This window comes from Anopheles maculipalpis, chromosome 3RL (assembly GCF_943734695.1).
Source record: "Anopheles maculipalpis chromosome 3RL, idAnoMacuDA_375_x, whole genome shotgun sequence".
NCBI classification, from domain to species: Eukaryota; Metazoa; Arthropoda; class Insecta; order Diptera; family Culicidae; genus Anopheles; species Anopheles maculipalpis.
In genome coordinates, this window is record NC_064872.1 from 74,268,635 (window position 1) to 74,292,063 (window position 23,429).

Below are 23,429 nucleotides of genomic sequence, written 5' to 3' on the forward strand. Positions count from 1 at the left end.
GCTCTGGTTGGATGGTTTGAAGGTTTGCAGACACACAAAAGATGACGTTTGTTATGCAAAAGCTCATAAAAGATGTTCAATTTTGTTGCTATTTATGTTTCAAGGGATTTGCTGTCCCTTTGGGTATTATTAATAAATAAAGAGAAGTTGTTTCCATAATAAAACAGTATTGTTACGAGTGTCTCAATCGGCTTTGCGATGATAAGCTTTCAATGCTCTAAAATTCAGTTTAAAACAAGAGCCCTCTCAGCACGACCTTCAAAGAGCTGGCAGTCGAATGGGAACCTCTTCCGACACGCAAGAACCGGCCATGAAAATTACCTGTACAGATTAATGACTTTAAATTAACCTTAGCAATCACTACCGAGTGTAAGATAATGGATACTTGCAGCAACATTTTTACATTTTTGACGCAACGTTATTTATTAAATATTCCTTTTTATTATTTTCGATGCAATTGATTAACTATCTGATGACCTTCTCTTTGTCATTCTTTGAAAAAAACCATTCAGATAAGCTAAAACCTACCAAGGCCGAGTAGCAACGTGCTCCCAGCTTCGGATTATGTTGAACGCTTCTTTGGGGATCATCCAAAAAGTGTTTAAAATTATTATTCATTGAAACACTATTATTTTTAAAAGTTTCCTCTTAAGACCTTCTATTCATTTCGTAAAATGACACATTACAACACTTTACAAGCAGCAATAAAAGATGACGAAAAATATATTTCACATCATGCATCACACTATACAGTGACATTAAAGTTTTACCACTTTAGTGTAGGTCCATCAAGAAACAAACTCGAATTTACATAACGCACGTTCCTGGCGACTACGTAAGCCTAGTGGAGCCTATTAATTTTTCTCCGGAAGAATTCAAACGAAGGAAGAAAGCTTAAACTCAATCGCGAACAATCAAAGGCTCTGTAATCTGGCTGTACCATCACAAAACGCTAATTCATTCCCTTCGCCTTAGCAAGACGCGTGAAATATCATTATTGACTGCCGACAAAATGGAAACCGATAGCCCGAATTATAACATCCTGCAGCTGACTCTCAAGCGGTTGCGAGCATTTCACTTTCAGCTTTAGCTTTCAAATTGAAATTACTTCATAGTGAAAAGCTAACAATTTTTTTTTTTTAATATGAAAAAAAAAAGTTCACCCACGCCTTTCGTGGAACAGAATGCGCATAAGAAAGGATGGCAAAAGAACAGACAGATTTTTAAATGAGTAATATTTATGAAAAATTAGCATGATACAGAAGGAATAATCAGAGACAAGCGTGATTTATCGTGTAGAATGTGAAATGCTAAATATTTCTGGCATTTTTTTGCTGCTACAAACATTCCAACCATTTATCAAACATCGATCATCAACGACGTGCCTAGGACGGACAAGTAGATGGCGATGACGGTGATCGGTTTCATAATATCAAACCGACGGTCGAACGACAAAGCAGGTGAAAAATCCAGGGAGAAAACCGATCAAAGGCTGACCAACGCAACGGAAGATCGTAATGAATGACTTCCAACATTTTTTACAACGGCTTTATAGCACCCCATCCAAAAATCATCCCCCTAGTACCGACCCATGGGAGCTTTCAATTTTCACCGAATTTGAACAGCAGAATTGAAAAATAAAAAAACTCCATCTTAAACCGGTTGGCCAGTTGTACCAATCAATCGGCTGCAATCTGCAGTGCCGTCGGTGCCTCTAGAGGGGAATGTCAAATCCACTCGGTGAAGGTCAATGCCAGGATGGCGCGGATTTAATTTATGCTAGGCCCGCGTCTTTCTTTAGCCTTTCTTCCGATTAATCTGCCGTATGATCGTTGCGCCACCTGCGACGGTTGGCAACAGTTATTAATTTTACACGCAATCATTAATCGTCCATGTTTTTTTGTTTTATTTTTTTTTGTTTCTTTGTTGCAGGCAGATCCTGACGCAGAGCAGTATGGTTGGGCAGAGAATAGCAAACTCTTTACTGAAGAGATCCGCCTTTTCATCGGCTTTGAATGTGCTGCCCAATGAGGGGACAGCGGCTACGGCCGCCCTGCTAGAGCCGACGATCCAGCAGCAGCAGGCAGTCAATGAACAGTTTTCCCATGCTAGACCGTACACCGATGTGCCGGGTCCGAAGGGTTTGCCGATGATCGGGAACTCGTGGCGCTTTGCTCCTATTATTGGTAAGTGGTAAAAATAGTTACCATGATAAGTGGATGTCTCAGAAATGTGCCAAGTGTGGGTTTGGAACGAGTTTGAACAGTGTTTGTGTGTGTCCTCTAGACCTAGAAATTATTGGGTCATAGAGTATGGGTAATTGTGGTTCAGTGATCTAGCACGATATTACCGGATATCAGAAACAGGACTGGCTTGATATCCATATATCTAGCTACGTTTCAAATTAAGTCACGGAAGCCAGAAATGGCAGATCGCAATCCTTTTGCCCCCCCCCCCCCCCCACCCCCAGATCTCTAAGAATTCAAGATGTACCAACCTAAACCTTGCTCTCTGCCGGTATCATCTCGTGTATTTACCTCATCTAAATCGAAAACTGGTTTCATTGGCCACAAAAAAAGGCGATCAACTACCCATCTGCTGCCTGCCCAAACCGGATATTTTATGTCGTGCCTATCTACTACCTCATTTCAAAACCATGGAAACCGTCCATCCAAGGCCACGGTCACCCAAACGAAGGCGTGGGGGCCACCATCTTAGCCGTATTGAGGGGGTTTCGGTTCCGCTGCCTAGTTTTCCTCCAAAGCCTTGCATCTTCGAGACACTGTCATTCGGCTGCATGGCTGAAGGAACGAACGAGAAAGTCACGAATGAAAGTGAGACTAAAACGGGGCATGCACTCGAGTGCCATAACGAAACGGGCACCTATACCCACCGTAGAAGCGGAGCAGGTGTTGCAATGTTGCAACCGGCTCCAGAGAGGAAGGAACACAATAATCGCTGGCGCCGGTATGTCTGTCCATTGGTTCGCAGGAAACAGTTTTTGTAGTGTTTTTGCTTTGTCTGGGGGCTCTGTGTGTGTGTGTGTGAGGTAGATTCGATTTTGCAATCGACGGTGGTTGAAAAATCCAACCGGAAAATGCATCCGACTTGAAGTCGTAATGGCAGAAAATGTGTACCACAACAACGTGGCCTGGGACGATTGATTCCCCACATTCGATTGTGCACTCATGTAATGGGAGTTAGTTATGTGGTTTCCACCTGCCTCTTTTACACCGCGTGCTTTTTTATTTTGTGTATGCCTGGCGTAAGGTTACCCACTCGCCACACTAACATAGACGGACAGCGAACGGGGCGAGCGCCACAACATATCATCGAGAAGTATATGATCCATTTCATTTGATTACCACCATACGCAGCACTGGTTCGATTGAGCCCATTTCACAATCGATTCATTCGTTATTACATCGAGCATAGGTGAATGCAGATGGAGAGATGTAGTTGGAACACCCATGTGCCTGCATGTGCCTTGCAGCAGAGAAATAGCAGCAAAAAAAAAAAAATGCAAACTATTGCCCTGAATGCGATGGTACATTGTGGAATGTGATTTTGATAGAATTGCGTAGCCAATTAAAGAGAACATGCACGGACAAGCAGATAATTGCATTTTATATTTAGTATTCCGATAGGCAGTTGTGGGTTTAACGATGAGTCGATCAAATGCTAGAACTGATAGAGGGCACATGTCAAAAATACGCTCGGATTTGGATTGAAATCGCTACGACCCGGGATCTCTCAAATTTCGATGAATGATTTATTCTACTATGGGTAAGATATAATGGAACTATAGAATCACTTAGTGGAAATTTTCAAATGGATACCTTAATAGCAAAACCCTCTAAAGAGCCTAGAAGGCTCAAAAGAAGGTTTTTGACAGCTCCCATATAAAATCTGTCAAAACCCTTCTTTTGAGCAGTGGTTTAGAAAGCTCTTTAGAGGGTTTTTTCTTTGATTGCTTGAAGGGTAGTGATCATGGACAATGGAGAAGGGATAGTGAAATGATAGATAGACAAAAATTTGTTTCAAAAGTTACTGCTTCTTTCAAAAATAGCCGTATTCCAAAGCCGCGATGAAAATTTACCCCTCAGTCAATCCAAAATTCCCTTATATGATTGCAAAGTTCCACAACGGACTAGCCATATTTCACTATCTATTTGAAACAATTCCATAAGATATTCTATGTATTCGATTATGTGGAACAAAACCTAGTTAAGCTTTCAGTTAGACAGCCCAGTAGATGCAGTCGACCACATAAAGTCAGAAATAGGATGAAAATTCATGAGTCATTCCCACAAATAGAACTGCAGAGACAAGAGAGATTCTTTATAAATGTTATCACAGGAACTGCACCCATATGTAGCTCTGCACTAACGAAGCCTATGCCCCGGTCTTTCACCGAGCAAACATCGCAAATCAATTTACACAAAAATTAAGCAACTCGCAAATATAGCAGGAAAATGGCTTGCTAACAAAGCAAAAACCACATTAGTCACACAGAGACCCCGTGTAACGAAACGATTCGTTACACCGATGAGATAACAACGGCTGAGTTACAGACGAGAGTGTCACGCCAACTCTCTCTGTCTTGATGTTGCTTTTTGACATTGGGAAGTGATGGAAAGCCTTGCATACGAATGTGTCCACCGGTCCACAACACACCGGTCCACAACACACCGGTTCACATTGTGTGGAGTTATTAAACAATTTCTTTCATGTTTCGCTGTAGTTACGAACTGCGAATAATTTGTCCAAAAAGCCGACTACTGACCATACACAACCTTAACCTGCGCCTTAAGAAGAGGGTGTTGTTGTTCGATTTTGTTTCCAACATTTGGACAAATTTATCGCTTTTATTGCTGAAGGTGACAGCATCAGGTCCAGGTACATGTCAGGACCCTCAGTTTTTTGGGATGCAAGGCCCGCATAAAAGATGTTCAACGATTGGTCCTTACCAGTGGGAACCCGTGGTTATGGATGGTTTTTTGTCGCGGAACAATGTCAGACATTACGATCTCCCCTCGTTGTACCCTCCCTCCACCTCGCTTAACCGATGGTGGTGAAGACATAATAACTCAACCGAGTGGTTTGTCACAAATAAACCACTCATAAAAGCGTTGCACGGAAGACTAACGAATGCCGGGAAACCTGGAAGAGCGGCACACCGAAATCTGCGATTGTGAAATGTGCCACTGGATCGAGAGTCTTCTACGCACCCCTCCGTCCTTGGGTGGAGAAACCCCTGCTGCACTTACAAACTGGGAAGCAGTTTACATAATTTCTTGACGAATTTTTGTTCAAACAAACTGCCGCCCGAACAACGCGCCTCGGTTCCGTGCGGAATTGGACAAGGCTTTTGCGGTGGGATGATGCGTTGTGCGCTTTATTTGGAGCTGACTCTAAGGCGTCCTTTTCCTCCCTTCGTCCCATGGGGTGTGAAGGAATGGGATGCGCGCCTGCAGTAAAAACCGCCATAAAGTTCAGACGCGTCGTCGTCTTACAATTTCTTCTTTTGTGTGATCGCGCGCGCGCGCACTGTTTACACTGAAGATCATGTAATCAGCCGGCAGTTGCCGGTTAATGTCGGCACACAGATTGGGCTCGGGGTCGGGTCGTGTACATACAGCATTTGCGTCCCAATGACACAGTTTCCACGAAAAATAAAGGGAGAGATGTGCTACGGCACGGTGCCGGTAGCGTAATTTGTTATCGATTAATCTTACCCTTCCGCTAAAGATATCCCGGGGATTTTCGTTGCCGTTGGGGTAAACCGTAATGAGTGACAGGTTAGTGGTCATGCCTGCAACCTCCGTTGGAATGCGTAACAGGGGTCAATGCAGGTCGGACAAGGCACACCACACCACACGTCTTGTGCAGCAACAGCAGCCCATATCAATCAGCAGTAAACGTGGCACAGGGTTGGCGCTACAGGGCCCGCAAGACGACATCATCATTTTTAACAGCACAACACCAGCACATTAGCCAGCTCATTGACGCCTCTTTCGAAATGGGACTGGTGTGCCTGTGCCGGATAGGTGGGTAATTATCTTGCCAAATCCCATCCTGTCGCTGGCGGGATAGATGACATACACACCAAACGTCACCTGCTGATGCTGGGAAGCCATCAGCCATGTAGTATGTTGAGTCACCGAACATGAAGAAAGTGAGAGTGAGTCCACACTTCAGCTGTTTCTCGGCCATTGCAAGCTCAAACGCACGCCAAGCCACGCAAATCTTTCCACCGAGTATTTGACGAAATCAATGAACGGATTGGGAGTTTGCCGTGAGAGTTGGAACGGGTGGTGTCCTCCTTCGGAGACCCAGTTTGAGGAGTTCACGCGATTTTGCGCTGGGTCAGTTACCGCAACACACACACGCCTAGTTACCGATTGTTTGTTTAGTGGCAAATTGAATATTATGCAATGGCGTCAAGTGGTCAATTTTTACTGCAACTTTTGCTGCTAAAGTTGAAGAAATGATTCTAATGTCTATTGGTCTATTCCCTGTCCACCACGTGTTATGTTTCGTTTTTCGCCCACTCAACATCAATCTTTTTAATGTACCTCAGACAGTCGGAGTCACCCAAAAAGTTGGCATAAGCTTACAGTATGCCGTTCCGGAACTTCTAAATTCACACCTGAACCAGCACCACCTCGTTGCAAGAATTCCTACGTCTGTCTCAAAGTGTCTTTAACCCAGCAAAGAAAGCAGATGTGTTGAATCTGCATATTCTTACCTCATCCTAACAAACCAAGTCGTTAGCAACGCAACTGTTTAAAAAGCACCATTAAAGAACCTCCAAAGACAAACCACAACACGTGGCCAAAGTCTTCGGGGCTTGGAAACGGGTTTACTTGTTCCACGGCACCCCAATCGCACCTGCTCATCCAACACCTCATCCCGTGTCAACAAGCCGGCAGGTGACTATGGTGGTGGCATTTGGCAATTATCTGTAAAGACCACACCATCAACCGAATGGCTGTTTCGTCCGAGTCCCTGCGGCGTACTTCAAATCTCGTCAAGCACACGCGGCAAGCAAAGGTGTGTCACCACGGGGGTTGTTACCTTGCCTGGTACTCCGTGCGAGGAGTACCTAGGACAACCGATAGCCGGCTCTACTTATCACTGTGTGCCGTGTCGTGGTTTTGCAAACGCTGCCCACGGGATTGGCATATTTTATGATTTTTGTCAGAAGGGCAGTAGGCAAAAAACGCACACACACAGAGTAACTAGCCTAGCTACGAAGATTAGGAAACGTTCTTCTTGCGTCAGATACTAGACTGGATCTGCTGGTGCGTGTTGGTGTTTAAAAAATTATTGGGTGGTAAATAGAGTCGATCCCTGTTTTTGCGTTCCAGTCGTCTAATTGGTTTTTACACACGGCGAATTGCTTCATCTAATGAGTTTGTTTCTTTTTTTTTTTGTCTTACATAATTCACACACTTTTCACACTGTTTCTTACTAGTCGCTAATCAAGCTAATCGATCACCAGGAATTTCCGGCAAAGCTATCCCCCCTAGACATACTGGCCACTTTGGAGGACACACAGCACTTTTGGTGATTTTGAAACATTTACCTCTAACACCTACTAGGCACATGACGCAAATAGACACCTAATTTACTAGAGTGAGCGTGCCCTAACCAGTGTCCAACCGCCACACAACAAGCGCGACGAGTGAAGAAATTTTATTTTTTACAATTGATTATGACGGTCCAATGCCGTATTGTCCTGAAGAAATTTTAATCAGTTTCATATTGTTGCCCCATTGCTGACCATTTCGCACGAAATTGTAAACCGGAAAGCATGCCAAAGAACGGCTTTGCCGTCCTTTACCTTTTACTCCAGTTGCCACTAACACAAAACGAAGGCTCCCAAAAGGTGGACATATTTCTTTTCCTTTTCGACTTCGTTAACCCGCCCCAGCAAAGAAAGCATAACGCGCGGTGTAGTTTGCGAAGAAATTATGTGTAAAATGGCCACCCCACGAGGGGTTGGTCGACATTATCTACTGGTCTCAACATGAACGTGTTCGTGTCCGGCGTACATACGACAGGCATTGCTCTTCCTGTGCTTCACAACAGAGTGTGCTCCTCACAATAATGGTCCCACGCCCTAACCCCCTAATGCTGGGGATTTGCTCCGTGGGCCAGGTGTTTGGTGCGGGTTTAGATTTCCAATTTGTGGTCGCGACCACAAACACGCATTAATTAGCATATTGCCGGTGGATTACTAACCCGGCACGTAGCTCCACCATGTATTTTTTTTTATCTTCTCACTAATGTGATCGTACAATGTCACGCGACTTGGAAGTACTTGCCGGGACAGTTTGCAATCCCCCTATGAGATGTTTTTTGGTAGTAAAAAGCAAGAACACAAAAATAGACACCAGTAATTGTCCGAGTTTTGAGCGAGTCAAATTAATGGTTTGTAAACGATCTTGTGATTTCGTTTACAATTACCACAAAGCAGCTACATTTGAGATCTCATCTTTAGATGATCGCGACTCATCATTAGATGATCATAAAGCACTTTCCGATGAAGAAGAGGCGTAAAGAGAAGTTTTTTTTTACGGATAAAGACTTTGGAGATGGTGATGGTTCATGATCATTGTAAACTTCAACGAAGCGCGCTTGAGAAAAGCAAGAGTGCAAATACTTTGGCAAACTAAACACTTTACTTTTGCTGCACAACATCAGCAGCAGCAGCAATGAACTGAATTGTTAGGTAGTGAAGAGCAAAACCAGTGAAACCTCGCAAGTGTCACACTTAAGGACCACTCCTGTACCAAAGACAGTTTTTCTCAACATTTCTATCCTAACATTCACCCACAGGTCAGTACAAGATCGAAGATCTGGACAAGGTAATGCAGGATCTGCACCGACAGTACGGCCGGATCGCAAAGGTAAACGGATTGATCGGGCATCCGGACCTGCTGTTTGTGTTCGATGCCGACCTCATACGGGACACGTTCAAGAAGGAGGAAGTGCTGCCACACCGGCCGGCGATGCCTTCGCTGCGTAACTACAAATCGAAGCTACGGAAAGATTTCTTCGGTGACAATATGGGGCTGATCGGTGTGTAAGTAATCGCTGGTCACAAAACACACCCAAGTCAGGTTCAATTTCTCATTTAAACCTCTTTTTTTCATGCTTCGCCATGCTCTCAACAGTCACGGCGAAAAGTGGGATGCCTTTCGGGCACAGGTACAGCAGGTGATGCTGCAACCGTCCACGGCCAAAAAATACATCGCACCGTTGGATGAGATTTCTAGCGATTTCATGGACAGGTAAGCTTCGCTGGGCATCCCAAAGCTAGACAATCGTTACGATCGTCTCCGTCGGCGATCTTGCGTGTACGGAAACCTGCCCCAAAAGAGATCGTATAGTTCATGCTCGAGGTCATCTTGCCGTACGGTGGTTTGGGGAGTTTCAAAGTCAACCTGTTTAAATGTTGCCACTACGGTGTCCCCACCGAAGACTAGCTTCAAACTTGATGGAAGGAACTTTATGACGGACGCAAAATTTTTGGGTAGCCTTCGGTGAGGAATCTTGTGTCGTGTAGGGCTGACGTCAATGACACAACTAGCGGCTTCTTTGGCAAGACGGTACAGTTTTAAAAGAATGCTTCGATTATTGGAATCGTCAAACCAGTTTTCATCAGCCTCCAGAACCGCGTGACGCAACTTTGTCCACAAGAAGTTTGGATTCGCAAAAACGACGTCCATTTGCCAACATAAAAATACTCTTCTTAATTCCTTCTCTTCACATCCAAATTCCTTTTTCTTGCTCCAATATACACACACACACACATAAGCACGCACGACGAAAGTCGTGTCTGCAAATTTCTTATTCGTATTTGAATAATTAAGTTTCCCTACGCCTCTCCCCCCATTGCAATATATATTCTTCTTCTCCTTTCCGGCAGGATACAAGAGATGCGTGACGAAAATAACGAGCTGCCGGGAGATTTTCTGCACGAGCTGTACAAGTGGGCGCTAGAGTGTAAGCATCCCACCCATTACGCTTCGATTATCCGATTGTGAGCGGAATAAGCTGCACCTAATGCAAACAGGAGAGACACATCAGCGTAACGATAAAACGGGCACACCCAGCACAGCTCAGGCTTGCTTTTAGCAAAGAGGATTAATTAAGCCAGATTTTGTTGTAGAGTGCTTCAGCAGCGCTTTTTTTCCTGTTTGTTTTCCTACCATCCTACTTAACGGCACAGGCGTCTGACCTGTTTCATTCGCACTCGCAAATTAGCAAAGGAATTAACGCTTTTCTGGCTCGTTTATTAAAAAATTAAAACACCTAATAGTTTTTACCTTGTGGTTCTATCTTCCCTCCCATCGACAGCTATCGGGCGGGTCGCACTCGACACACGTCTCGGCTGTGTGTCGAAGGACGGGAACGACGAGTCGAAGCGCATCATTAATTCTATCAACACCTTCTTCTGGACCGTGGCGGAGGTCGAGCTGCGGATGCCAATCTGGCGCATCTACGAGACAAGCGCGTACAAAAACTACATCGGTGCTTTGGACACATTCCGAGAGTACGTCCCATATCCGTCGCACGTCGCAATCGATCGTGTCTACGATATGTCTAAGTTGTGTTTTTTTTTTCTTGCTGTTTCTTCACATTTTCTACCAGACTTTGCATGCGACACATCAACATCGCAATGGAGAAGATGAACAGCAGCACCGAGCAGAAGAGCGAAGAGTGTATCTCGATTGTCGAACGTATACTACAGAAGACAAACAATCCAAAGATTGCGGCAGTGCTGGCACTCGATCTGATTATGGTTGGCGTGGATACGGTAAGCCGCCGTGTCAAGTGGATGTGTGAGGGTGTGTCCGTTAATCTTTAACCATTACTGCAACTGTGTATTCTGCCTATTGCCAGACATCCGTTGCGGCGACATCGACAATTTACCAGCTCAGTCAAAACCCGGACAAGCAGGAGATTCTGTTCAACGAAATTAAGCGCAGTATGCCGTCCCCGGACACCAAGTTCACGATATCGATGCTCGAAACCATGCCTTATCTCAGGGCCTGCATCAAGGAAACGCTGCGGTAAGTTGATTTTTATCAAGCCGCAGCACCGCAGAGCCCATTCTTTTAAAAATAGACTTTCAATTTCCGCCTTCTTGCAGGATGTATCCGGTCGTTATCGGAAATGGGCGCAGCTTGCAAACAGACGCCGTCATCGGTGGTTACCACATACCGAAAGGAGTAAGGAGCAACACACAGCACCTATTTAGCGATAACGAGAAATTAATTTTCAAATAAAATTCATACAAATTCTCTTTCCTTTTTTCAGACGCACGTTATATTCCCCCATCTGGTCGTTTCGAATCTGGAACAGTATTTCCCCGAACCGGATCGTTTCGTTCCGGAACGGTGGTTGAAGCGTGGTGAACTCAAAGAACACTCCGGCTGTCCACATGCTGGCCAGAAGATACATCCCTACGTGAGCCTTCCGTTCGGGTATGGGCGGCGAACCTGCATTGGGCGACGGTTTGCCGAATGTGAGCTGCAGATACTGCTCTCGAAGGTAATATGTTACGTTACGTGCGTTACTTTAATATTTTGAAAAAACAGCATAACGCTAACGCTGTCAACCGGGTTGCCTACTTTTGGGCACTTTCTCTCACAAAACGCTTCACTTGTAGCTCTTCCGGCGGTACCAGGTGGAGTACAACTACGAGAAGCTTACGTACAAGGTGAACCCCACCTACATTCCCGACAAGCCGCTAAAGTTTAAGCTTACCGAGCGGACCAGCTAGGGTTGGGTGAGATCAAGCGGGCAATGCCAGTATCCGAGAGCTATTGGGAATCAACATTCAGTGTGCGAACGACGCACGACTATAATCTAAGCTTGTGTACATAAGTCGGTAAATGTTAAATAAAGTAAGACATTATAACAAGTTAAAAAGCCCTTTTTCGCAATTTCATAAATCGTTAAACGATGCCATTTAGAAATGTTTGTTCAGCCAACTGTTTCGGTACTCACTATTTTGCGGAATCGTTCAGCTGATACTCGTTGCTGCGGCAGAAACACTCCTGCACGCCAGAATCCGACCACAGTCTTTTCATCGCTAATAGCAGATCCTCCGAGAATGGTTCTGTGTCGTGCATCCGCTGTACTACGTCGAACACCATCTTTGCGTCACACTGTTGTGCAGAAAATTGAAATGTTAGAAAGAAAAGAGGGGGAAAAAAACGTTACCATCTTCCATAACAAGCTGTCAGGTTTGTATTCGTTCTAGTCGTATTTGATAGCAGAAAGCAAAACAGTGCTTCCCCCTTCGAACGAACAAAGTTCTAGGCGAACCAGTTTGAAACCACACGAAGGATAAACGCATTTGATAAACGGTAGCGTATGAGGCGGCCAACCACGTTTGCACCACGTGTGCTCCCAGACGGTGCCACGAACGCATGGTGCAACCGGGTTTCCTTTTCCGACCAGCAGCACTGCTCTACCCACCTCGCTGATCTAGCAGCGAGGTGAAAAAACCGCAAAACCCCGAATTCGAAACTCGCTTTGACGGGTGCTTGTGCTTGCTAGTAGCAAACCTGTCACCGTATACAACTGAAGCGCAATCAACCGTTCTGTTTTGGCACACGACGCGGTGTTGGTTTGTAGCACCTAGGCCTAACCGCAGCCACGGGACTCCAATTTCCGTGCGGAACTGCCATCCACGCGTGAGAAGGGACGGGTCGTTTTAGGCTGCCCAACGCTACTGCTATACTCACGCGGAGAGCAATACGTGTGTCAACGTGTTGCAGCAACCGATTGGGAATGGAAAAATCACGTACGTTTAAATGGTTCTGCTGGAGCCGGTTGAGTTGCAGACAGGCATCGAACAAAGTGATTGATTTGCAATGCTAACAGGGATTACTGTATGGGCGCGGGACTCGTTGAATGGATGAATAATTTTTGGGAACAAAAATAAACGCAATACACGCTTATTACTATAAATACGGCCCACAACTTGCTTACCTCTCGTTCGTTATTGCCGAACGCAATGCTAAGGTTTGGCATCGCTCGCAGTATTGCAACTAGTGATTGTATCGTGTTGCTGTACACTACTGGCCTATACTGTTTGAAATCCTCTGACGTAAAGCCACTTTCGTGAATAATTCTGTAAGTAAAAAAAAGGAAAAAGAGGAGAAGGTATGAGAAAATGTTTTTCCATTCAAATAAGGGCGTTATATGCATGATTTAGACAGATACATCCGATAGAATTACTTTACGAGTCGTACATCTCTTCTTTTTGGCTTAACGAACTGCTAAGTTCACGTCGACCAGCGAATGGCTAACGAGATTTGGTCAATTCTCAGTAGGGAGGAACGTTGCCAAATGGGAATAAGGCCTCGGTCCTGTCATGTGAAGAACGGCGTCGCTGACGTATCTTCCACAGGGTCGTGCATCTCTCAGGATGCCAATTGCAAAAATAACGTGTAAACCATGGAACAAATTTTCAAGAGGTCAGCATAAATACTGTAAAAACTGCTTGCTGCTAGTTCAATCCCTTCCACGCACACATCCCACGCAAAAAAAGTTATAACTTGTTTGCTCGTTTCTGCACTCAACGTAACTACTTTCCGAGTGTCCTTCGAATCATCCTTCCAGTGTCTTACGGGTTGGAAAGTGTAGAGCTTTGGATAGCTGTAGTTCATGTGTTTAAACTAGAAGAATAAAAAAAAACGTCCTCGGCGAGCACCACCTCTCGACACAAGCACGATTGAAGATGATAAGTAAAGTTCGAAAGTAGTTCGCTCCACGTATCAAACGGAAGAGTACAACGTACAAAATACTACACCAACTCCTGTAAGCTCCTTGAAGATGAGCATGACAAAAACAGACACACAAAGGGTCGATTGAGCACCGGGATCCACATACAAATGGAAATACTGTCAGTCGTGTCTTGTGGAGTCGCGTATTGCTGATGCGGGAGCGGTACGTAACGGGTACGGGGCCGCTTGGGCAGTGGAAAATAGGAGCAAAAACAGTTTAGCTGCAGAGTCAACAGAAACAAAGGGGTTCTCCCCTCGCTTTGTGTGAACTTTGAACGGTGGAACAAAAGCAACGACCAAAAAAAGAAAAGCCCACACTGAGTAGCGGGTTGCATGCTAAAATCGATAAAAAAAGCAACTCCTTTTTCCACGGCTCCCAAGGCAGCCGCCAACGCGATTGTTATTTCCTTATTTGATTTTTGTTGTTGTTCTTGTTGATCCCTTCCCCCGTAATCCGTGTCGTGTCTTGGCTTCCTTGGGAAAGAGGGCCACTTGCTGCCGCCGGTTGATTCCTGTTCCTGTATGCGACCGAAAGGAAGTTACGTTAAATATTCCATACCCCAGTGACTCAACGACCGATTGGTGGTTGAGCTAGGGCAGACATGTCCAATGGCTGAACAATTGGGGAGGAATAATAATATAAACGATATCGCGTGTGAATCGTATGCAACTAGAGTGCTGTTTTCGCGTTACTAGCGATAAACGGAGGGTGAGATATAGTTTATATACGGTGCCGTCAAAGACAAAGCAGTATTTCGTCATACAAAAAAATGAAATACGCTCCTGTTTACTGGGGACAAAGAAATCAGGTTAAAGAATGTGGGTATTTTTCCGTGGTACAATTTTTGATATAATTTTTACTTGCCAAAAAGTCGCGGAAGCATGGCATCAAAAATGCGACCTCTTTATTATATTTTTACTTAGAGGTCGTTTGAAGGGGAGAAGGGAGGGGACGGGGGAGGTTACCTCTAGCCTTACGTTTTGATGCAGAGAAGGGTTGTGTTTCGTAATAAATGTGCCAAAAAATCGAGATACAAAGGCGCCGGTTTTCATACGGCAGGACCGGAGTTCAAATCCCATCCGAAACGTTCTCCCGGCGTTGAGGGCTAACTATCCAACTACGTGGGATAAGCAAGACCAGTAAGCCATTAGATGACCGGCGTGACCTAGAAGGTTGTTAAGGTTGAACGTGTTAAGAAGGCAGGTTGTCCTGCCTCAACACAATACAATAACGAGTTAATTTTGGTTAAATTCAGTAGGATCTATTATTAAAACTATTCAAAACGTTCAAAAACTATTATAGAACAATCTTAATAGGTTTCGGAGTGGCCCGGTGGTACAGGCGACAACGGCGCAGGTCTTTATACGGCAGGACCGGGGTTCAAATCCCGTCCGGACCCGTAGTGAGGACTGACTATCCAACTACGTGGTATTGGCAAGTCTAGTAAGCCATTTGATGGCCAGCAGCGTGACCTTAGAGGTCGCTAAGCCAAGAAGAGAGAGTTGATAAGTTTCAGTGTACAAATTCGAACTTCTTCGACTTCATTTTACCCATAGGGATAGTCTGGATAGTGGCGAGTTTTGTCAATTGGGATACAATAAAGATTGGAAATAGATACGTAGACCAATCGTAGGCCACCGCAGCGGGAGACGAATAATATTAATTCTAGGATAACGAAATTTAGTGACGACGCTTTATAAATTACAGTAATGTATTATATTTTCTAAACACGCACATATTAAATACTCAATACTTACTTCATCTGTTTAACGATTGTACTTTTTCCCGATTCGCCAGCGCCTGAAAGTATGTGAAACAACAACAAAATGCACGTTAGTATTACAACACAACGACCAATGAAGCTGTCATTTAAAAGCACGAAAAGAATGTAGTAATAATATCCTGCTTTATGTTTAATCAACGAATAATCAACAGAAAATTACAACATAACCTTACCCATGGAAGCATGATTACTTCATTCCTAACGAAATTACTTCCCTCGGCGCGTTAGGTTTAAAAATACTTTGCCACAATCAAATTTTTGCGTTTTTTTTTCTTTCCTCCAGTATTATTCACACCCAGCCTTCATAGCCCTCGGCTCGTGTAGAGATCCGTCGGTCTCTCACGCACGGAATGCTCACGTGCATTATTAAAACTTCATCCGTAAGTGCGCAATAAAGCACCGAAGTACGCGGGCGTACGATCACTGCCACTGAGAGGGAAAACTTGGAAAATTGGAAAAACCAGCTCTCGGGATGGATAAAAATATGTTCCCTTTTCTTTTCGTAAAACCAAGCCTCCGCTCCAGGAATTTCTTCATTTTTTTCTACTGCAGAAAAAGCAGGAACGAGTGCTGCACTTGAATTTCCAAAACGCAAACCAAGCAATGCCAGAGCGCCCGAGTTGAGAGTGTATTGCAAATTTCAGTTCAACAATAAATACTTTCCCTTCCCCAAATTTGTAAAAACGGGTAGAAAGCGAGAAAAATAAAACGCACAGGCACACACAATACGATGTAAATGAGCGAATTGACGTCATTCGTACTGATCAATGGTTCGATTTTCGCGGCTTTTCTCTCGACTGTGGCTGTGGTTGTGCGCGTTCATATCAGAACATTTCCCATTCATAGGACAGACTTGGTGGGTGCCGCCCGGTGGGAAGAAAAGTTTGCAAAAAAACCAAAGCTTCCGACACGAGGAACGCCGTGTGGACTAAGCAAGGGCAGAGGTTTTGAGATAAATATTTGAACAGACGGTTTCTCCACGGTCAGAAATAATAGTAACAAAACAGCGTCGCTCCCGGTTATCGTCGGCCGATGCCGATTCAAACCGGTGGCCCCGGTGGCAACAAATAATCCCAGCGGTCGAAAAATGGAGCGTTCTTAAACTACAGCGCCATCTAGTGGGAAATTGGCCACGAATTGGGTCTAAGTAAATTGGAGTGTTCTTTCTTCATTCTCACCCAACGCAAACTGTTGTGGTTTGAAGAAGATATATGCCACGGTGGAAGAAGCTGTAAGTGTTTTCCAATCGAGAATCGGCGTCCTACAGCTTCTGCTCCATTGTGGTAGAAGAGAGGCAAGGAGATCTTCAAACCATAGCGTACGAAGTGTTTACAATAACGCTGAATGAAACAGTCTGGAGAACCCGATTCCGGATATACTATGGGGAGCGCGTGAGTGTGTTGAGTGAGAGTGGTTGGAACGGGGGCCGGCTCGTGGCACACGAGTCATCAGCAATCCCAATCTCTCTCCAACATTCAAGGGAGGGTTTTGGGGTTATATTTAGAAAATCAGTGTTCACCAATGCATCGAACATGTTTATGGGATAAACCTTCCTGCTGTCGGCTGCCCCACAGCAGGCCCCCCTCTTCAGCTCGCTCGCCAGCGATTCCTAAACAAAATCAGGATTGAGGTGGATAGAGGTTTTCGGTGAGATCACGGCACACTCTTGTACGGATCGTTCCAAATTTCGATTCGAAATGATCCACTCCACTGGCATGCGAATAAACCAGAATCAAACCCATCATCCTGACACTCAGAGAAGCCGGAACACACAGGTTGTACTACATTGTAGCGTTCAATTTCGGCACGAAAAGTTTGTCTTTAGTTTTCTCTGAGCACAATTTAAGTAGGTTCTTCTACTAAAGATTGGCCGTACGCCAAGCAAAGCTGTTAACTAGTTCAGTGTACATTAATTATGGCACGACTACGAGATGTTCATAAAGCTGGAGGTTTTTTATAGCACACTTTCGATGTTATACATTATTTTAAAATAAAGACATAAACTTCCTTACAATACAATTCACACCGTTACGTCCGCTTTCCCCCCCCCCCCCCCTTCCCTTACCGAGCAGTAACAGTTTGATGTCCTTGGCCGCCTGGATACCGTCCTCCTTGAGATTACGCTCGATCAGGCGGCTCCTAGCGGCGGCAGCCCGTTCCTCAGCCGACTGTGCGCACCCCATAATGCGTATCGCTTCCGTGCAGAACGTTTTGAAGGTTTGTTGTCGGTTCGGCCAAAAGGGTTTGGCCAAACGAAAATCACAGCTTTGAAAATTTAAGGGGAGGGGATGATGATGATGGCGCTCTCCCACTCTTGCACGCACGCACACTCTCTATCGATCCGGTTGCAGAGCGGAGGAAGCTGCACTGAAGTTAAGTTTGTGCCGGATGGCGTTCTTACAAAATATATTTTACACTCGGTGACTAGTGCTGCAGCAACCTATCACTACACCCTGTAAATTGCAACCCCACGTACACACAAACATACACACGCAGTGGAGACTTATATGCTAGGCACGCCAGCCACCGAAAGTTTGCCACTTGCCACAGTGAACACTTGCCGTCGATCGCACACACCGCACGTGTCGATCGCTTCTTCGCTTCACTTTAATCGGCGCCGTGTTTTGTTATTTGCTACAATTTTCTAAGAAAATTTGGAAGACATTTAGAATAAGCTCAGTAAGATGGAAACGAGCGCACGGTTTTACTTGAAGGATATAAAAGGTGGATTTTATAGCAAGCAATAGCATGAATAAGTTACAAACGGTAGAGGTTTAACTATGCACGAAATCCGAGGCAAATAAGCAAACGTTTTATTGGTCCTTTAAAATCCTCCCCAAAAAAACTTCCCATTTGCCGATCCGATTATAGAACCACCTTCTCGAGATCCACCCTTGTGTGCTGGAGTTTAACGATCACAGACCGCACACGGACACTTGAGCCGTCATAAAATCTGGAAAGAAAACATCCACCCGTCTCGTCTTCATTTTCGTGTCCAGCGTGTCCTTTAGCCACGTGTTCGTTTTGCCCAAAAGCCTTCCAATGTCCAAATGTCCACTAGCGCACTATTCACTTCACTACAAAATGCTTTTTTTTCCTTTTTTTTTTTTCACCACACACCACCACGTTTCGTCACACTGTTTAATCGTCTGCCGGCTCACCCTCGGCCACACTCACTTGTATGGTCGGAGACGTGTGTTTTGATGAGTAAAATCATCACCCCGTAACATGGTGTCACTGGACACCCTTGTATCGTGCATATGCGTAACATGCCGCACAACTGATGACGTTGCTGATGTGAAACGCTGTCCGGTAAATTTGCCATTCCGAAATATTTTTCTTCCCTCCGGAGAGTATCCTCTTTTTTCGGTAGCACACAGCCATTAATGAATGATTTATTGTGGTCCATTTGGGCCGCAGAAGACGAGCAGAGGAAGGAGCAGCTGCTCGAATGCGGCAGCAATACGAATACGGATGTATACAAAGGATGTATAGCTTTTATCTCAAGTGCGATATCGATTAACGAATGGCGATGCTTTTGATGATGATGGAGTAGCGCGCGCTTTTGGCCATTATTCCGCTGCTTGGTTTGGTCAGAAAGAATTTTCTCTACCCCCGGGATAATAATATAAAACGGTTGCAAGATAAACAGCATGATGAAGCTTTATTTTTTTTGAATAGAATTTTATCATTAAAGGTACGATGTTTATATAATTCTTACTGGATATTTTGGATGGTTTCTCAAATTAAAAAATATTTCTGGCAGCGAAAGCACTTTCAAAGTAACGATCGCAGATGATATTGCAACAGTAGCACATAGTTTCAGTGGCACAACCGAAGCACGAAGACTTATCATGTGCTGCGATCGTTCAAATTGTTGCTATTGGGGTCTTTGTAGGCTTTAGTATCTATTTTCATTTTTTTAAGCTTCATTGGCAAGGTCAGCTTATACAAATTATGTACATAAGAAGTTTATGTATACTCTGACATTTATTAATTTTATTAATTTCATTTATTTTACTTCACAATTTGTCTGCCTAAGGCTACACAAAATTTCCAACTTAATCGCTAAACGTTAAGGGAAAAGAGGTCAAAAGAAGTTAAGTAGACTAAATGATGAGCAGTGAAGACGAGCACGGAAAGTGGCTGGGGAGAGGATAAGTCAAATAGGTCGGAGGAAGAATTAAAGGCACGAAAGGCACACCAGCAAAGGATCATTCGCACCTACCGTTGGCAGGCCGAGCTGACAAGGCAGAGCTGAGCCAGTACCTCCAAAACACTTTGCGCACAGCAAACCGCGTGAAGGTCCTCTGGATCCGCTCAATTCGCGAGGCAGCTGTGATGGTAGTAGGCGATCAAATTATTGACGCATGCTCCAACGACGAGCGCACCAACGAGCAGTAAAAATATGCATTTTACGTAGTTCTAAACTGAACCACTGAAAAAGCGCAATTGAAACCTAAAACCCCCCGCAAAGTATATTTCCCCCTTTTCTGCCACACAAAAATTACACACAAGGCGTTAGCATGCTCTCGTGACTTTATCAGTTTTCGTTTAACCTAAAAACTTCACTCAATCAATAATAAGCAGCGGGACGAGTTCTTTATTCAGCCCTGCCGAAAACAGGGCCGCTAACAGACACAAAAGAACTCGCCACAAACCGAACTGTTTCCAAGTGTCTTACTTTAGTACCACAAACTAAAACTCCAACCGCTTTCGTGGTACACAATGTTTCGCGTGCAAAAGAGACCCCCCAAAAAGCACGCCACATAAACAATGTCTGGAGCGAGTGGTTGGATGTTAGAAGGTTATGGTGGTGGTACAGAAATTCGAAAAGCCTCATTATTTTTGAGGTTGCAATTGAAAAATTGGATAAAAGGAGACAAAAAAAAGGCGAAAATATAGAGCAACAATCCAAAACCATCCATTCATTTGCGGATCAGAGGCAGAAACGCCACGCTGCCACGCTCTCTCTAAGGACCCGACGACATGCAAATGTAATTCATATTTTTGTCACTTATTTTCTTGCCCTTCCTGCCACAATTCTCGTCCAACTGCTTTTCACCGACCCCTTTGGTAACCCCCCCCCCCCCCCCCCACTCACGATAAAACAAGTGAACCCGGTTTGTGTGTTTGCGCTATCGGGTTATGGACGGACGCTACTAAACGGTTTCCTTTCTACTGCGCATGGCACGTGGCAATTTTTGCAAACAGGGAGTTTTACATCCTCCAAAAGTGGTAGTATAAACGCACACACAACAATACCTGTTACCGGGGCAGTACAAGAAGCAAAAGAAAGGTAGCTTTTTGTGCTTACTTGATGACTTGAACGCCGTATTTTAGATTTTATTTTATTCATAATTCTAATACTGGAGTAAAATTCAAAAAATATACAAAGCTTCATTAAAATAAGCTCTTTTTTAATCAAAAACAAAATTTTATGATAATATTTCCCACAATTGTCTTCCATTGCTATTAATCCCCGTAAATCGATCACAACCGATTAATATTAATTCATCGACCAAATCGAACCATTCCATTTATAGACGATCGCGGGATTAGTGGCGAGCCCCGGCACGAGTGAGCGTTCGACCAAGATATTGATTTGAGGTAAAATGAAGTTATTAATAGTGCGTCGCATACCTGTGCGTTAGTGGGTCAAATGTGAGAGCCCTCCTGCGCTTCGTCTGGCATGGGTTTAATCGAGACTACATAAGAAATTGAACAAGATAGAGCCATCCGTCTTTATTTTTGTTTTATTCTTAAATAACGGTTTGGGTCTCGTATTGCTTTCGAAAGCTATAATAATCTATGTGAAAAGGTCACACAAGGATGAATGTTTGCTGGCCAGGATGAACTGTTTTAATAACTTTTAGCTTTTTCATAATACAAATAGATTTTTCATATACAAACTATGGAACGAATTTTGTTAAATGTATTTTACATTTTTGACGAGACAATAGTTGAAATACTGTACTGAGAGCCAGAACTTTCCCAAACGGTGGAGGGGAACTAAAATTAATGATTTAATTACCATAGCGAAGAACCCATCATCTGCAACTCAATTACCTTGGGTAATCAAAAGTGCACTTAAAAAATAAAACTGCCCTTATTTCGAAGATGTCGGCGAACTCAATTTGCAAAATTAATCGCTCGGGTGCCAATCGCAGCATCACGGGTAGGGGGGCTACAGTCAGCGCCAGTTTCTTGAGCACTAACCCAAACACACACACACAGCTAAAAGAAGCGCTAATAATAAATTATGCAATAACAAAAAAAGCCCCGTACCCTCTCTACACGTTCCCCCATGTCCCGATGGCCGTCCCGTTGCAAAAGCAGCAATGGAGACGCTTGGTGGCTGGTACGCAATTTCGCGCTTTTCTCGTGCTTCTGGCGGGCATCGCCCTCTCAAGAAGGAAGAGCTTGTTTAACGAAAAAACATAAAATCGGCTACGTAAAATAAGAAGCACACACAATGCTACCATCCAAGTAACCACCATCGTTCGCAGCCTTGTGTAGTGCTGCTTTCACCATTTTATTACGACTGCAGGCATTACGGCACTGGCGAAGCTTTCTTCGCCTTACACCGGTTTAACAACTGGTACTGCGACGTACAGAGAAAAGGGACTAAATAAGAGTTACACTGTGAGGTGAGCTTATTTTTAGGATCCACGGAAACCCAGCCGCAAGGTGACGACCACGACGAGTGGGCGACAGACGTGCATGTAATCAAGAAGCAAGCGAGCGAAAACCGATGCTACGGTAAATTGGGTAAGCCCGTTCCGTTCGTTATCATTAACGAATTCTCACTTGTGCGACACGCCCCGTCGTCTCGTACCGCTCTCTCAAACTGGGCGCCATTTCACAGAATGTTAACCAAGCGCTCGAACACAAAAAAGGTCGTACGCACTAAACCCTTCGCTGGGTGCAGTACGCTTGATTTTGCAAAGAAGTAACATTCCTCTTCCAATTTTGACCTTGAGCTGCGCCACAAAGTTACCACGTGTGTGTGTGTGTGTGTGTGTGTGTGTGTGTGTGTGTGTGTGTGTGTGTGTGTGTGTGTGTTTGAATGTGTGAAAAGCTTTTTCCAAACGCTCTTTCAAAGTGATGTTGATCCACCCTCAGCCCTGGCGAGTGATTGGAACCGTAAAGGAGTCTGTAAATGGGATCCTTAGGTGAGGCCAACTTTTGGGTGGATAAGGTGCTGCTGCTACAATGAGCTGGAGGTTTGAAAAGAAAACTTTGCTTTTTTTTCCTCCTGATGTTACGATAACAAGAAATTTAAGAGATAAACCAAGAGAGAGTGAGTGACAGGGAGAGAAAATGCAGCCGGGAGTTAAACCAATAAAGGGAAAAACTACTTTCTAAGGGAACGAACTCCCTTAGCCAATGTCCCGACACACACACACACACACACACACACACACACACACACACACACACATACTATATAGCACAACAGAAGTGAAAGTTTTATGTAGCTTTTTCCCCAAATCCCTTACCAATTCAGACACAAATATACACACACAGCTCACATTACATCCTTTGCGGTGCGGTTGTGCATGTGTATGTGTGTGTTTGTACCTCATTTTTCGGTATCTCATTACAAGAAAATCTCTGATTCACAGTGGAAGCCATCCTACGTAACAGCCTTCAAAAGCAGCAGCATTCCAAGAAAATTGATCTTTCATTCTCTCTCTAGCTCTCGCACTAACACCAGGACAAAATGGATTGCTCTCTTTCTCTCCTGCTTGTTTATATTTTTCCAAATCAAGCTTTTGCTCTATGTGTGTGTGTGTGTGTGTGTCGAATCTCCAGATTGCTTTTCTTA

The 23,429-nt window shown here is 44.3% G+C and overlaps 2 protein-coding genes across 5 annotated transcripts in view; one reads left to right on the forward strand and one right to left on the reverse strand.

Moving 5' to 3' along the window:
* Positions 1-23,429, reverse strand: part of LOC126562508 (G protein alpha o subunit) — a 287,823-nt gene that overhangs the window by 14,458 nt on the left and 249,936 nt on the right. For 3 of the 4 annotated variants that reach the window (XM_050219038.1, XM_050219037.1, XM_050219035.1), the window contains exons 3-5: positions 15,573-15,615; positions 13,018-13,159; positions 12,028-12,188 (exon numbers count right to left, since the gene is read on the reverse strand). In XM_050219038.1, the coding sequence (XP_050074995.1) occupies positions 12,028-12,188; positions 13,018-13,159; positions 15,573-15,615 (346 nt within the window). Of the gene's footprint in view, positions 1-12,027; positions 12,189-13,017; positions 13,160-15,572; positions 15,616-17,663; positions 17,870-23,429 lie in introns of those variants that run through there. The other variant, XM_050219036.1, reaches the window with a different exon arrangement.
* On the forward strand, positions 1,940-11,813 carry LOC126561994 (probable cytochrome P450 49a1). Its single transcript, XM_050218394.1, has 10 exons — positions 1,940-2,186; positions 8,848-9,094; positions 9,186-9,302; positions 9,941-10,017; positions 10,372-10,567; positions 10,666-10,831; positions 10,918-11,087; positions 11,168-11,246; positions 11,335-11,568; positions 11,687-11,813. The coding sequence occupies exons 1-10, from the start codon at positions 1,955-1,957 to the stop codon at positions 11,798-11,800; spliced, it is 1,632 nt and encodes a 543-aa protein (XP_050074351.1). The 5' UTR covers positions 1,940-1,954; the 3' UTR covers positions 11,801-11,813.